Raw genomic sequence first — 15,964 nt, forward strand, 5'->3', positions numbered from 1 at the left:
ACTATTTATTCGTAAGTGAAATGTTTGTGACTCAAAGTATAAAACCAAACACTTGAAAACTTTTGCCGCAAAAATGTTAGATCTTATCAGGGATAATACATCTTCACAGCATCAGAATTAACAGGCGTGGAAAACTCATGACCGTACATTTCTGCGAGAATCAGGGCACTCCCGGGGAGCACCTTTTTAACCACGTATGGACCGATGTAGTTTGGGGCGAATTTGCCCCCAGGAACAGGAAAAACTGGCAGTATCTTCCTTAGGACTAGATCATTTACCTCGAAGTGTCTTTGACACACTTTTTGGTTGAAAGACTTACCTACTCATGCGGCAACTGGATCGGGACATTTCGTCTCACTCTCAGGGGCATTTGCCCCTCTCTGCACTTTTCTGGGTTCTCCAGAATCACTCAGGTTAATAGTGATAGTTTGGTCTGATGTGAGGACTTTGGGCCTTTCATGCCGCTCTAGATCGCGCTGAATATCTGAGGAATCGTCGAGTTCGTCGGTGTCATTGGGATCAAGCTCCGCTGCACATGATTCATCAGATTGGACCATTTTCATACCCTCACGTGTCACAAGATTGCCCCTGAAACATAAAGTAGGGGGTTCAGAAGGACAAACGGGGCTAAACAGTGCATTTTTATTTCTTTTGATTTTTTTGTGACTTTTTTTTCGAAATTCTTTTCAAAAAAGTTTTAACGCGAGGGAACATGAAGAAGCCCAGGCCTCAGAATTCTCCTTAGACTATATTTTTCTCTTATTGGTTGGATATCATCACCGGGCTTGTTTGATGTACCTCAACATGCCCTCAAAAATAAAAATAATTTGTAATTTCATTGATTATCACCAAATTAATTACATTTATTGAATGGAAATTGCAACGATAAGTCCTAGAAATGAAAAATCCTAAAAAGCAGTTCCCGAGACGGGGCAAGTCCTAAAAAGCAGTAAAACTTCCCACACAGGGGGAGTGTATGAAAAAGTAAAGATGTCACTCTTGAGGGCCAGTGCCCATTCCCTCCAACAGTCCTTCCTCGATAGCTCCAATGAGCATGTTATTGAACAGGGCAGTGATTCCCTCCATCGCATCATCAGGATCTTCTGTCACTGGAGATGTTGGATCATCCATACCTCCCCATCCATCGGGGACAATATCACCCGGGTCAATATAGAAGCTCGGTGGAGCCGAGTATTTCACGTAGTAGTCGAACTTGCCGCTCTGTTGCCCCAGGGTGTCGATCACCTTCTTCTCTTCATGTATCATTCTTGCAGGACTTGGGGGTGTGGTCCGGATGTTTGGAACTATGAGAAGATCGTCTCGGCCTTGGCAGAGCCACGAAGCACGGAATGTGAATGCCCCAGTATCTAAGAGGTCCCGAACCTTGTGCTTTAGAACATAGCAGTCATCAGTGGAGTGACCGACTTCTCCCAGGTGATAGTCACACTTTTTGGATGGGTCGTAGTTGGAGAACCGCTCAGGATTAGGCCGCTTCGGCTCAGTGGAAAGCAAGCCCTTTTCCCAGAGGATCGTCAATACATGGGATAGAGACCCGGGGAGAGAAATGAATTGTCTTCTAGCGCCTTGTCGTCGATTAGAGAACGGGTGTTTCGGTGGGCTGTCTTGACATCCAGGGAGTAGTCGTGCTTTGCTTTGCTGGGGCCGCGATGTTGGAACGAGTGGATCCCGATCACCTTGTTCGTGCTTTACGAACTTTGGACGCAAGGTGCTCAACTCCCTAAGATCAGGGACTCAATAGTACTGCCAGGTACGACTGCTTTGTCATTCGAGTTGGTGTTGAAGGGCTTCGTTTGAATCATCATCCTTGGCCCTTGAGGAAAGGGACGGGTCATGGTGAGTTGTTTCAAGCAGTCCGACAGATGCGCAATTTGCCTCGAGAGTTGTTGGAGGATGACAGAGGCCTGCTTCAGGTCCTTCTCGATATTAGCAAGGCGGTTCAGCACTTCACTCTGATTACTTGTTTTCTCTCGTGGCCAGGCGGGAACAACCGGTGGTCGACGATCCATGATCACTTAGCTCGAGTATCAACTTCCTCGCGGTGGTGGCTCACAGCTAGGGGCGTCTCGGCTTGGCGGCTAGCAGACATATGAGGCTCCGAGAAACAAAGACACGGACGGCATTTATGTTGAGAAGCTGCAGTCGCCACGAGAACGGCAAGTGGTGGACGGAGCTACGGTTTGCTCCGGGCAATGAGCTCACGGTGGCGAAAGAGCAACAACAAAGGAACTCGGCAAGGTTGCCCCTTGGCGAGGCTCGAGCGACGGATCGATAACTGTGGATGATCCGTAGTCACCTAATTTAAGAGAAATGAACCAAATAAGCACATGGTCAAGACAAGGTTGGTCCATGACACGCTTTCTAGTCTTTTTCATTCTTTGTTTATTCATAAAAATACTCGTATACGAATGAGACTTTATGGAAAAGTGCTCTAAGCAAAGAAATATAAATAACACTCTAGACACAACCTAGGAAATAAACGCATCGAAATCCCTAATCATAAAACTAGGAAAACCAAAAATTAAGACTCCCTAGAAACTATGAACTGAAAACAAATTCTCTGAAGTTTTTTTTTTCGCCATTTTTTGTTATAAAAATGATGACAACCTCTTGTGAAAATAATTACCTATGACACACCCAGGAAATAAATTCTCTAAAAAAAGGCTTTTTTTCTTTCTTTCTATTTTCTTTTCAAAGGACTCAATGATTATGGCTTTCAAATTAAAACCTACCTAGACCTGTCATGGACCACCCAAAAAAAATACGAGAAAATAAGTAAACTGCAAGATAAAGGTTCAGAAGACTTACTTCACCTGGTAGGACCATGGCAACCACATAGACATGCGCATGAAATGTGAGATTCGATTTCTATCTAGACTCTGGCTTGCAAAGTGGAGACGCGAGGATTACCGAGCTAAACCAGTCATGGTGGTGGTTAGGCTGGGATTCCCCTGACTCCGGCTTAGTCAAGGAGCCGACCCGGATTGCAAAGGGTGCAACCGTGGTGGGAACTCAATGACACCGTGAAAGAACTTTCGGGACCAAGAAGGGCGACCCATACCACGCGGGTGTGGTCGGGGTGTCCGCTGTCTCAGTACCATCCTAAACCTATGCCGCCCAGATCCGGCAGCGGGTAGTGTGTGCGGTGTAGTGCAAATGCAAGGCATGCACAACAGGTTATATCATACGGCGCTTCGTGCATAAAATAAACCATACATCCAAACACCTCCCTGCAAAACAAGGGTTAACAATCACGTCTCCCCTTATACCTCCCATTCTGTAAAAGCATTTAACACCTAAAATGTTAGGGACGTACCTGGGATCCTCGCTGCCAAACAAAAAATATTTTTTGAAAAGAAAAACTGGCCTAAGTCCACTAAGAGTTTTAACTCAAATCCCCAGCGGAGTCGCCAAGCTGTCGTGACCTAAAATTTCTCTCAGCCTAATGGATTATTAGGACTAAGCCTAACTCGAGCCCTCCCAAGCCCTACCAATTCGCAACTTAGGGTTTAAGTTTTTAACACGTAAATGCTTTCATGCTTGGAGTCGCCACTAATCTATTTGCGGTAGGTCGATTAGAAACCTAAATAAAACATAGGGAGATATGTTTTATTCCTACGAACCAGAGACTTTAAGTTCGGGGACTTGGTTACGCTAGATCTAATCTAACGCCCTTTCGGTACCTTTTCTTTTCAAAAATATTTATGCAGGCAGTCTGGATCCATTTTAACTTAGTCACTAGCATGTGAGGTGATCATGCGGGTGCGCAAACCACCAAAGTAACACCCAATAATCAAAACATTAAATAAATTGCAAGATTGGGAGAATTACTTACCTCGAAGCAACGTAAGCATCTGCATTGTTAGCTAGAAAATCACATCAACAGTCCTAATATGATTTCTAATTAACAAGCAGTTCACTCAATATTTTTTAGGATTTTCACTTATTTAAATGAAAACTAACCTATATGTAATGACGTGCAAAAATTAACATGCAATTAATGCAGCCTAACATGCAAACTATATGTCATGCGACAACGTGACCTAATTCTAATGACGTATTTTTGGTATTTTCAAATGAAATTCGGAATTAAAAATTACTCAAATTAACATGCAATCTATCCTAGAGAAAATGATTTGATCTATCCTAAAGTGATTCTTTTTTTTGGGGATTTTTATTAAAATTCGAAATTATTAAATATCCTAAATAATCCACAAAGATTAAAATAATCTCTAATTTAAACTAGGAAATATGCTACCCTAAATCCCAATTTAAATCAAATAATTATCTTATTCTTTTGGATATATTTAAGATTCCCTAAGCATGCAAAATTTCTAATTTAAATCTAACTAACAAATTTTTGGATTTTCTTTATTTAAAAGGAAAACAATTAAACAAAGATAACAACCATGTTCAAACAATCCACGCAATCTGCAAAATTCTTCTTATCAGATTCAAATTAGGCAAAGAAATCAAACTAACGGTCATATCTATAGGGTTATAGATATTGACGGAAAGCTGATTGTTCAAATTTGGAAAGCAAATAAAATCTATTATCGTATCCAAGTGATTATGGATAAGATAACGATTTTCCGTATCGCCGCGTATCGTACCTTAGGGATAAGGTCGGATAGTTGTCCGGATACGTTGCCAAATTTGGGAAAATTCCCAATTTTGGGTATTTTTTGAATATTGCGGATATCACAAAATTACCCTAAGATATCTAGCTATCCACCAAAATATTCACGAAATATTCAAACACCCGAAACTAGGAAATTAAATATTTAAAAGAAATATTCGGATAATCTTACCTAATTGGCGGATAATTCCAAATTTGAACTCGGATCGAACTCGGGCTTGCGGATCGGGACGGTGACCAACGGTGGGTGATCGACGGCAGACGCGGCGGCGACGATGAGAGGCGGCGGCGATGGTGATGGCCTGCGGATGCAGCAGCTCGGCTAATCTGGACTCACGGACACCACAATGGCAGTGGCATCGGTTTGGCAGCGGGCACAGTGGTGCGCGCGGTGGTGCTCCCAGTCAATCTGCAAAAGAAGAATAAGGCCACAGCAGTGTAAGGATGCCACGAGGCACTGGGACAACAGTGGCTTGGCGTCGGGACTCGAGGTGATCAGCAACTTCGGAGGATGTCGGGATTGCGGAGGGGCAGCAGCTGGTTCGACGTGGGCTCAGGAAATAACCACGGAAAATCCAGCAACGAGTAAAGATCACCCACTAATGCCCAAAATTGTCTTCCTCCTGTGTAACACGAATTGAAATTCCACTTTGTGAACTGATGTGCTATTTTTATTCCAACTCCAATTCACCAATTGCGGGGTTCAAGGACTTCTTTTCCAAGCGGTGGTCAACGGGGATTAGATTGGACTTGTTGGACTTGTTGATTCTCGGACTTTGGACTTTGTTGATTCTCGATTTTTTTTTTCTATTTCTTCTGCTTCTCGTTGATCTCCTTTTATACTCCTCCACTTCCAAACTAGACGTTGAACAATTTTCAGATGATTATCTTCCAATCTTCATCTTGGACAGATTTGTATAAAATGAATTGAGTAGCCGTTTGTAGGCAAAATCTGAATCCCACAAATTCTGGTCGCCCATACAATCGGAATCTTGGTTTCATAAGTAGAGCTTTATCTATTATAATGCATACTTGTCATAATGTTGGATTGTCAATCAATTATAGCCTTAGATTGAGACAATCAAAAATTTCCTTTTGTGAAATCCATGCCAGATCACTAGCTGTTATATTTCGTTCTGAATGAGTTTTGTTTCTGCGTCTGAAATACTTCTGCATCTGCGTCTGCATAACTTTTGCGTCTTCGTCTTTTTCAGAACTTAGATTAGTAGATTTCTTTTAATAAGAAATGAACATATTTCTCATAGAGTCTGAATGAGTTTTATGATAAAGTCTGAACTTCTCATTCTGAATTTGAACTTCTTGTTCTGAGAACTTGTAAAGTCTGACATTTCCTTCTGAGCTTCCAGAATAAATTCTCCTAGAATGGAATGCATGTCAGATTGACAAGATTATCATAGAAAGTTTTGTCAACTTCAAAATTCATTAGGAATTTTCCTCAACACTTGTTACACAACAATCCGTTATAAGAAGGGTAGAGCCAGATGCAAATGTTGGCTAGGTAAGCATCTTGTAGTAAGAGGGGTGGTTACAAACCCTACAGACCATGGTTATTGGAGAGCGAACCAAAGGGCCCAACAAGTATTAGCTCTCCCTGAAAAGGAGGTGAAGACTAATGTGCACCAATTGCGGTACAATAGAGTTATAATTCACTAGTTATTTCAGATGCCCACCAAATTTGAAAAGAAAAATCTATTTAAATTGACCTACTTCGATTTTTTTTTTCCGATATAGATAGAGTAGCTATCAATGGAGAGTGCTCTTATACAAAACAAATTAAACAATTTCATCTGCCTTCGGATGCACTTTTCTAACAAAGAAAAGGAATTCAAACAAAATAAAATTCACATTAATTTATTTCTTCAGATTAAAAATTCTAATATTTAAAAAATTAAAATTCTAATTTAGAATAATATGGTTGATCGGTGATTACTAGCTTCCAACTTCAATGCATATATCAAATTGAAGATGGATTTAGCCATGTGAAGGGACCGTTGCATCAAGCGCCAAAGCATGGATGTTTTGTATCCATTGAATATTTATGATCTGGATGTGAATGAGTCGAATTACTTATCCCCCAATCTATTAATGAACTATCTCTCCATGGAGTTTTCGGGGCACTGCATTTTGACCAATGTTTGCGTTACTCAAGCCAACATTTGGGATGCTCCGAATAAGCAACAAATGGCAAGTGCACTGACATAATTCAAAACATATATCTCAAGGAAATCGAGCAACTTCAGAGTTCTTGTGGCATATCATATCATTAAGGCCCGTTCGTTTTGTGAAAAATATTTTCCAAAAGTCTTTTTCCAAGGAAAATGACAATATTTTCCAATGTTTGGCTGATACCTAAAAATGAAATGGAAAATATTTTTCGCCGTTCAGTATCCGATTTGATTTCTAGGAAAACTACAAAAAAAATTAGATTTTTAAAATTATTTTAATTATTAAATTAATTTTCTTTTTTTTCTTTTTTTCCCTTTCTTTCTTTTTATTCTCTTCCTTGCCCGGTCGCCGGCCATAGGTGAGCTCGAGCCTCGCCGGCCTATGGCGAGGTTGAGCTCGACCTTGCCAGAATTGGCGAGGCCCGAGCTTGCCGACCGCGGGTGAGCTCGAGCTTGCGGGAATCTGGCGAGCTACGGCGAGGCTCGAGCCTCACTGGCCTACGGCGAGGCTCGAGCTCGCTCTCTGCTAGTTACTAGCGACCGGCCAAGGAAGAAGCAAAAAATAAAAAGCAAAGAAAAAAATAGAAAGATTGATATTTTAAAGAATAAAAAAGAAAAAAGAAAAATAAAAGGAAAATGTGTATTATAAAGAAAGTATGTAACGCCCTGAATTCGACCCACTTCCGGGATTAATAAAATAGATGATTATTTCTCATTTCGTTTTAGTGAGTCTCGCCCAGAACTGATCATTCTCGGGATACTGACCATTAGGGAATGGCTAACTAGGAAAACGGTGCGTGGACCCAAGAACTCGACTGTAAATCGAGTCCGATTCCAAGAAGTGACGAGGGAATATTTTGTGCCAATGTGGGCCGATCTAAGGAGAGTGACGGATTCAGTTTGGCCAACGACGTACGATCAGATAGCGGGTGATTCCGCGCGACCAAGAGTACGCGTGGCGGACGATCCCGAACTTATTCCGAACGATCGCGACCCCCGGAACTAGCGATAAATCCTCGTGCTCTCTGGGAAATCGAGACCCTCACGACTCGAGTAGCCCTAGGTCGATACGCGTAACCCCTAAACAGCCGCCCGTTAGTGAGAGACGCTAAAATCGCAAATCGAGCGAAATCGATCGTGGAATTGAGTCCGGACTTGGGTGTCGAATTTCATGGGCGTGCGCGACTATTTTTGCAAGGACAACATCGTAAAAGTGTGGCCAAACATATTTGGGATCGATAGAGTCGAAAATTGGGAATTTGACCCGGGACCGGAAAATTACCGTTTTGCCTTTGTGCCCCTAACCTTGTATTCCGAATTTTTGGGATCATTTGGAGAATATTTTAGGGTTTTAAATTAGTTTGTTTCAGCTCAATAATGCTGAAAATTGAGGACCATAATGCCCCCAAGATATTTAGCAAGTCTTGATCATGGCCATTGGAATGAGGACAAGATGGTCATTGTTGCAAAGTTGGTTACCAACCCCACTAAGCCCATTTGTGCATAAACACTCTAGTCTCTCTCTCTCTCCCTCATTTTTCTTCTCCTCCAAGCCGGCCAGCTCCCTCTCTCTCTCCATTCCGCAAGCTCTCTCTCTCTCGGCCGTGTGCCGCCCGCCGGAGTGTCACCGCCGCCGCTCGCCGGTGCCGCACGCCGGGGTGCCGCCGCCGCCTAGCACCACCACCATCCCGACCATCTCTCTCTCTCTCTCCCGTCTTCCACCAACCAGCATTCCCCTCCCCTTCGCCGCCTTGGATCGTCGTCCACCGGATTAGCCGCGCACCGCCGCCGTTAGCGCCGTCGAGGACCGCCGCTTGCGCCGCCGTGGAACCAGCTCGGGCTGCCCATTTTCCCCACTTGGTCAGCCTTGTTAGGAGCTTAGGAACCTTGGTGACTACAACCCTAAACCCTAGTTAGGCTAATGTACATTTCTAGATGAGTTTTAGGGGTTAATTAGGGTAATTTAGGGGTTAGCTGGTGGAGAATGTTAGGGGCTGACCTTGTAGCTAATTAGATGGCTTAGTGTGATAATTTAAATGAGGTTTAGTGGTCTACGAGGTGCTGCGTGGTGGCTGGTCATGGAAGCCGTGATTCGGGCAAAAATGTGGATTAAGCGAGTGTAATTTGTGGGCTGTGTGGTGGTTGTTCTCGTGGTGATTTTTGTGGTCTAATGTGATGATTTGGAAGTGATTTAGTGGCCTAAGGTGATCTGGTTGGTGACCGACTAGTGTAGGCTCAATTGGATTACTATGTTGATTAATCATGGTCTAAATGCAGACTTTAATGGGTGCAACAATCGGGCCGTGTAGTGGCTGTTTATGTGGTGGATTTGGGAGCCTAATGTGATGATTTGGAGGTGGACTGGAGGCCTAGAGGGGACTGATTAGTGGCTGGCCATAGTGGAATTTATCGGGCCTTGTTCGGCGAAATTGAGGATTAATTGTGAATGGCCGTGTGTGCTTGATTTGTCCATTAAGTGGCTGATTGTTTATGGCTTGGTAGTGGTTATGTGATGCCGGGATTGGGTACTTATGTGGCCGAGAAAGGATAGGCTTGGTGGACCTTAGACTTGTGCAAGTTTAAGGGCTTAATTGCGTGATTTTCGTGTGCCGATGATGTACCATGGCTGATTTGAATTAATTGATTGATTGGGCATATTGATTCATTAAATTGAATATGTGTGGTGTAAATTGAGCATATTGTATTGTGAATTGAACAAGTGGTGTTGTGCAATTGAATGCTCATTGTGAATTTCTTAAATGCCCAAGTGTGAACGTTATGGCCATGAGTGTGCATCTCGAACGTTGGCATAACATGTGCATATGCGAGTGTGCACGAATGACATGAGCATGTGATCACCTAAAATGCCCTGATGCGTTTTACGCGGGGTTCAGATAATAACTGGTGATTGTGTACGTGTGATCACATAAAGCCCTGATGCGTTTTACGCGGGGTATTGAACCCGTCCTGAGGCGTGTTACGTGGGACGATGCTCGGACTACCGGAAGATGACCAACCTGATGCGTTTTACGCGGGTTTTGTGTCATGAGCCTGATGCATTTTACGCGGGCCAGAGATCGATCTCGAAGTGATAGACCTGATGCGTTTTACGCGGGTCGGACCTGATGAGTTTTATGCGGGTCGGAGGAGAATTGGTAAATTGCAAGTGTGCAAGAGTGCAAGTGTGCGAAAGTGCATTGATGAGACATGAGCATGAGTATGAGCATGAGCATGAGTATGAGCATATGCATGACATACGTTGTGATCAAGTGATGTTATGTATGTGCCACGATTAAGTTCTGCGTTATTATTGTGAATTTATAAAGTGCCTAACTTGCAGGGCCAATTGAGTTTAGGATTTGGGCTCGAGGGCCTAAATCATTTATATTCTGGATTGTGTATTGTTTAGTGCTCGTCAGGAGGTGCATGTTAGCCTAGTTTAGGTTTAGGGGGCCTACTTGCTGAGATTTATTCTCACTGTTGTTTAAACTCAACTTTTCAGACCCCCAGCCTTGAGGATGGCAGGCGTACCGATACATTTGGGAGGAGCCCCGGCTAGATATAGTGCCTGACCGTTGAGCCACGTACTCCCTTTCGATGTTGGTGGCTGTTGACCCGTTTTGGTTTTTATGTGTTTATTATGTTATAATGGATATTGTAAATCCCTGTTATTAGTGCAAGTTGTATTTATGGTATTACTGCGATCCTTGGTCATGTGGTTTTAATTTGTACGGGTGTTTGTTTGCTTCCGCTTGTGCATTGTTCTCTGTTTTGGGTTTTGGGTTGGCGACGTGTCCTGGGACGTTGCACTTGAATTGACCTCGGAGGGATGATCGCGCGCTCGTAGGGTTCGGGGCGTGACAAAGTAAGGTGAAAGAAGATATGAAAAATGTTTTCTGCTTTCTAAGAAGCGGAAAAAGCGGAAAACATTTTTCCCATTTTTTAAGATGTTTTTTCTATTGGTGGAAAATGTTTTCCATGACTAATTTATTTTTTGTGAAATAAACGTTGGAAAATTCGGAAAATGTTTTTGTGAAAGTTGTTTTCCGTGAAACGAATGAAGACTATATGAAGAAGATGATGAAACATCGGTAGTGATCATCTTCAAAAGGTGAATGAAAACAAGGGAAGCCATGTAAAGCGACAAGAATCCTATGATAAAGCATATGTGGGTTTCCTAGTAATTGCTCAGCGTTTGTCTCTAAGCATACTTGCGCATTTTTAATGCTATGAGCTTGATTAGTCAAGATGTTGGCATACATAGCAGAGGTTCTTGGACTTGTGTCTATATAAGTGCGTGTATTAAGGGATAGACGATCGATCCATCTAGATGGCTTTTCAGATGTTGACTTGAAGTCAACCAATGCCGAAAATTAGTTAAGCGTTAATACTCAAAGGTGAACTTGAAGTGTTGCTCTGGCCAAAAAGGACTGTACTAAGTCTTTTACTCTAGTAACTTTTCACCAGGGAAAGTAGGCGTGTGCATATCGATGACTACTAAATTTGTCACGATGAAAAGTAACTTCACTTCCAAACTCTTTAAATTCAGTAACTTCTCCATGCTAATAATCACTATTTATTTAGAGAAGTAAGTTTAAGCATATTGGTGATTAGTAATTTCTTGACGTAGCTAGTAATTTCTACCTTTATAAGTTGCTTATTCATGTGTTAATAAATCCCCTGTGAAATAAGTGACTATCGATATATCTATAATAAGTTTTATGCATATGTCATTAAGTGTTTTCCCAATAAAAAAAAGGCGATTTAATAACTTTATCAAAATGCGAAAATAAAAGTAAGGACAGCAGTAAACTTCAGAAATATCAATACTGAATAATTTGCACTTGCACCCATAGAAAAATCCAATACACTCAAGGTACACTATTCTACTGAAGCGTTCTTGGATAATTCCTACTCCACACATCAACAGTCAATACGTGTCCTCGAATTACTGCATTCCAGAATGCCGAATCCGAAAGCTATACATCCTTATTCACCCACCAAAGCAACAATATTGCCTGTAGCTGACCGAACATAGCTTTAGAAACAGATATGAATTCTTGCCGTTGGATTATTTTGAAACAAAGCAATGGCGAGCCATTCCCCGTCAATCTGCAAAAACCAAGCTTTCCTTTGAATAAGATTTCCAATAGTTAATCGATTGCAATTTCTCTTAATAAGCATCATACTAATGAAAAGAAAAGAGAAGCGAGGCAATTTATGATGGATTACACTTAAAATACTATGGCACCAAAAAAGAATTCTAAGTAAACCAACAGTACTCAAGAATGTGTATGCACCATAGGCCTTGTGCTAGTTTAATTATGTAGATTTATAGATGGGGAATAATGATCAACTATCATTTTGAGGGAAAAAAAATTCAATCCTCTTCAGCTATAGAATTTACCTGTTTGCTTGCGTTTGCTTAAAAAACCCTAAAGGTATGACAACTAAACAGAAGCTGTTAGTAAATCATCTTCTCCATGTAAACCCAATGCAAAGAGTTTCTCCCTAATCTGTTGCAACTGATTTGCAATTCCGCTGATGCTCATCCATCTTCCGGGCATACTGTACGAACAAGCGACTCCAATATTGAACACCATAACCAAACACTCTTGAAATCTGCCATCGCTTTCGAAAAGCATTTGCTGGGGACTACAGGGCCCTAAATGGCTCTCTCTTTCTTGAAGCAAAACGCCATCTGTAATTTCAAGTACTCGTCCAAGCAAAGCTTTTGCGACAAAACTATGAAGAGTCAAATTGTCTCTGAATATATTATCGGTGGGACTCAAGCTTGTGAACAACTCTAGTAAGAGAATGCCGTAACTATAGACGTCTCTATCTCTTGAAACCCTGCATTCCATTGCATATTCTACCACACATTTAGATCATACTGCAGGTCAAATTGGAGTGTGGATTTTCGAATCAAAATGTAATGTGTTTAAGGCTATAAGAGTTATCATTAGCTACCAAACATCACACAAGGAGAGAGAGAGAGAGAGAGAGAGAGAGAGAGAGAGAGAGAGAGAGAGAGAGAGAGAGAGAGAGAGAGAGAGAGAGAGAGAGAGAGAGAGAGAGAGAGAGAGAGAGAGAGAGAGAGAGAGAGAGAGAGAGAGAGAGAGAGAGAGATTACCTGGTGGAGCATAACCAATTGTCCCTCTAAGACCCATTGAGCTCATCTGATTAACTATAGTATCCAGGGATGATCCAAGAAAGAATTTAGCCAATCCAAAGTCGCCAACATGTGCGACCATCTTCGCGTCTAAGAGGATATTAATTGGCTTTAGATCACAATGAACAATGGGGATGTGGCATTGATGATGAAGATAATCCAGTGCAGAAGCAACACCAATAGCAATATTTAACCTCAGAATGAAATTCAACTTTTTCGGGAGTTCATTCCCATGAGATATTGTGATTGGGTGCAGAGATCGTTCTAGGCCTCCATTGTCCATGAATTGATAAACTAAGGCCTTAAAATCATTTCCTTGATAATCACTTCCCGAGCAAACTGATAGTATCTTCAAGAGATTTCGATGTTTGATGTTCTTTAATGTCTTGCACTCCACCATGAAGCTCTTCAAAGCACCACAATGGACTAAATGAAGCACCTTCACGGCAACAACAATTCCATTGTCCTCGAGTATCCCCCTATAAACATGACCAAAGCTTACAACACCGATCAAATTCGTCAAAGAAAAACCATCTGTTGCTTTTACGAGTGCTCCATACAACACGTTCGGACGTGAATCATTTATCGAACTTGAAATTGGTTCATTTGCTTTCTTCTTTAACCAACAAAGATATATAAAAGTTAAAAAAAAGAGCTATCCCAAGAAATCCGGCAATAATAGAAGCAGACAATATCGCTATATTTATCTTTCTGTTCTTGGAACTTTTGGAGATGCAGTTGGGGAGATGAAATTCTGGTAGTCCGCCGTAGAGCTCATTGTTTCCAACAAAATTTTGGTACCCGTGGAAGAAGTTGCCCCCCATCCTCAGTGATGTCATTGTAGTGCAATGACCTAAACTACTGGGGATTTCACCTACCAACAAATTGTCGGAGATGTCCAGCGCAGTCAAAGTCCTCAAGTTGCTGACTTCTGTGGGTAGAACATCAATTAGATGGTTACGAGACAAGTTCAGAATGATTGTTAATGAGGAGAGACCTATGAGCTACGGAGGAATGGCACCACCGAGATTGTTATTAGACAGAACAAGCATATCAAGAGATTAGATATTCGATAGATGTGGCGGAATTTCCCCATGAAAGTTGTTCCCACCAAGACTAGTTGAATTAACTTGGTTAGATTTCCTAAAGAAGATGGGATAGTCCCTCCGAGGTTGTTATCACTTAGTACCAGCCTCGCTACATCTTGTAGAGTCCCCAAATTTGAGGGTATAACACCTGAAAGCTGGTTATTAACCATTACTAGTACTTTTAGGTTGACAAAATTCCCCATTTCTTCTGGAATCTCACTAGATATTTGATTCATGCCTAAAGAAAAACCTATGAGAGTAGTGGATAAATTACCTAAGCATTTAGGTAACACCCCACCAAACTTGTTCCCCCCATCACGAGCTCTAATTTGGAGGTGTTAATTAACGAGCAAAGGAAGCTCAAGTCTTCAGGTTTTCCATTTCCAAGTTGATTGTCTGCTATGAGAAACCTACTAAGCTTATACAAATTTTCCACGGAAGGCACTCTTCCGGAAAATCTATTACCTGCAAGTTGAAGCGATCCTACCTTAATGCAATTCGATATTGATAGAGGAATCGGCCCCTCAAGTTGGTTCAAACAAATGCTAAAAAATTCAAGATCTAGGAGTTTGAGGCCTATGCCTGCAGGAAAAGTCCCCTGTATCCGATTGTCTCCAGCTTCAAACACAACAAGCAAAGAAAGTTGAGTAACGAAGATGGAATTGTACCTGACAATCTATTACTTTGAAAGCTAATTTGTAGCAAGTTTGTCAGGTGCCTAGGACTTGCGGAAAGCTCCCGCCCATGTTGTTTTTGGTTAATAAAGGATCTCCAGTGAAGATAAGTTCCCAAGGGAGGAGGGCACACTCCCGGTTAGATTGTTCCGATCCAAATCGAACCATTGTAGCTTTGGCATTGAACCGAGCTCTCTAAGAATTTCTCCGGTTAGTTTGTTGTTCCCATGCGAGAGGATGACTAGGTTTGAGCAACCCGACATGCTTTTGGGAATTTCACCAACCAATGAATTGTTGTATAATTTTAGGATATGTAGGCGGCGCAACCGACCAAGTTTTGGAGGGATTTCTTGACTGAAGTATTGTTTTGCAGCAACATCTCCCTTAAGAAGCTGAGGTTTCCGATATGAGGAGAGATTGATCCGGAGAGTCCTTGTGATCGCAATTTCAAGACCGTGACCCTCCGGTGCTTGCAACCGCACGTAATGCCATACCACTGGCAAAACCCAATGCTATTGTTCCAAGAGTTGAGCACACCGAAAGGATCTCCGGTAATGTCGGCCTTAAATGCGAGCAGCGTTAGTCTATCTGTTTCATTGGTGGTGGATGAGACTTGGTTAAAGCACAGTGCAAGAACAATACCAACAAGCAAGTGGCATGAATGAAATTCCGCAAAACTCATGCTTACGAGTTTCATGACTGAAAGTACAAGAAAGCGGGTAGATATGCAAGCAAGGCAAGAAGAAACAAGAGGCAGGATCAATGCTCATAGAAACGGTGAAGAAATTTATGAGGAGTCGATTTATGTGGACAGCTTTTTGAAGCACTTTTTTTAAAGTTATTTTTGTTCTTCTTTTTGTGCGTATCATTTGGTGCTTTATAAAAAGAACAAGGGAAAGAGTATCTCTCAGTCAGTAAAGAGTATCATGCAGTGGTTTGTGAAATAAAATGCAACTAGTGGCTCTCTTTCTCTTTTAGGAAAACTGGTCACTTTAGTCAATGAATTTTTTCCATTTAATACTTTTGGACCATAATTGGTTTCCATAGAATTGTTTAAAAGGAATAAAATTGTTGTTATAGTTGGTGGAATTTGGTTATTATAGCCTAATTTCGTATAACTTTTGCTAGGAAAATGGGCAAAAGGACACAAGAAGTGCCATAAGTCGTGTACGGAGATCACTTTGATG

The 15,964-nt window shown here is 41.7% G+C and overlaps 1 protein-coding gene across 1 annotated transcript; it reads right to left on the reverse strand.

Moving 5' to 3' along the window:
* Positions 1–12,293: 12,293 nt before the first annotated feature.
* Positions 12,294–15,459, reverse strand: LOC115664924 (putative receptor-like protein kinase At3g47110). The gene is made up of 3 exons (XM_030586799.2): positions 15,109–15,459; positions 12,977–13,631; positions 12,294–12,715 (listed from the first exon to the last, which is right to left on the reverse strand). Exons 1-3 carry the CDS (start codon positions 15,457–15,459, stop codon positions 12,294–12,296), a joined length of 1,428 nt encoding a protein of 475 aa, XP_030442659.2.
* Positions 15,460–15,964: the final 505 nt, after the last annotated feature.

This window comes from Syzygium oleosum, unplaced genomic scaffold (genome assembly GCF_021117445.2).
Source record: "Syzygium oleosum isolate NSW1041296 unplaced genomic scaffold, Sole_v2.1 Sole_v2.05, whole genome shotgun sequence".
Taxonomy (NCBI): Eukaryota; Viridiplantae; Streptophyta; class Magnoliopsida; order Myrtales; family Myrtaceae; genus Syzygium; species Syzygium oleosum.

What these genes read in the sequence shown, in the direction of transcription:
- LOC115664924 (XM_030586799.2), bottom strand. Translation starts at nt 15,459, where the DNA reads ATGAGTTTTGCGGAATTTCATTCATGCCACTTGCTTGTTGGTATTGTT. An exon ending in AGAAATCCCTCCAAAACTTG is followed by an intron (nt 13,632 to 15,108) that starts GTCGGTTGCGCC and finishes TGTTGGTTAAAG; the next exon opens with AAGAAAGCAAATGAACCAAT. An exon ending in AATTGGTTATGCTCCACCAG is followed by an intron (nt 12,716 to 12,976) that starts GTAATCTCTCTC and finishes AATGTGTGGTAG; the next exon opens with AATATGCAATGGAATGCAGG.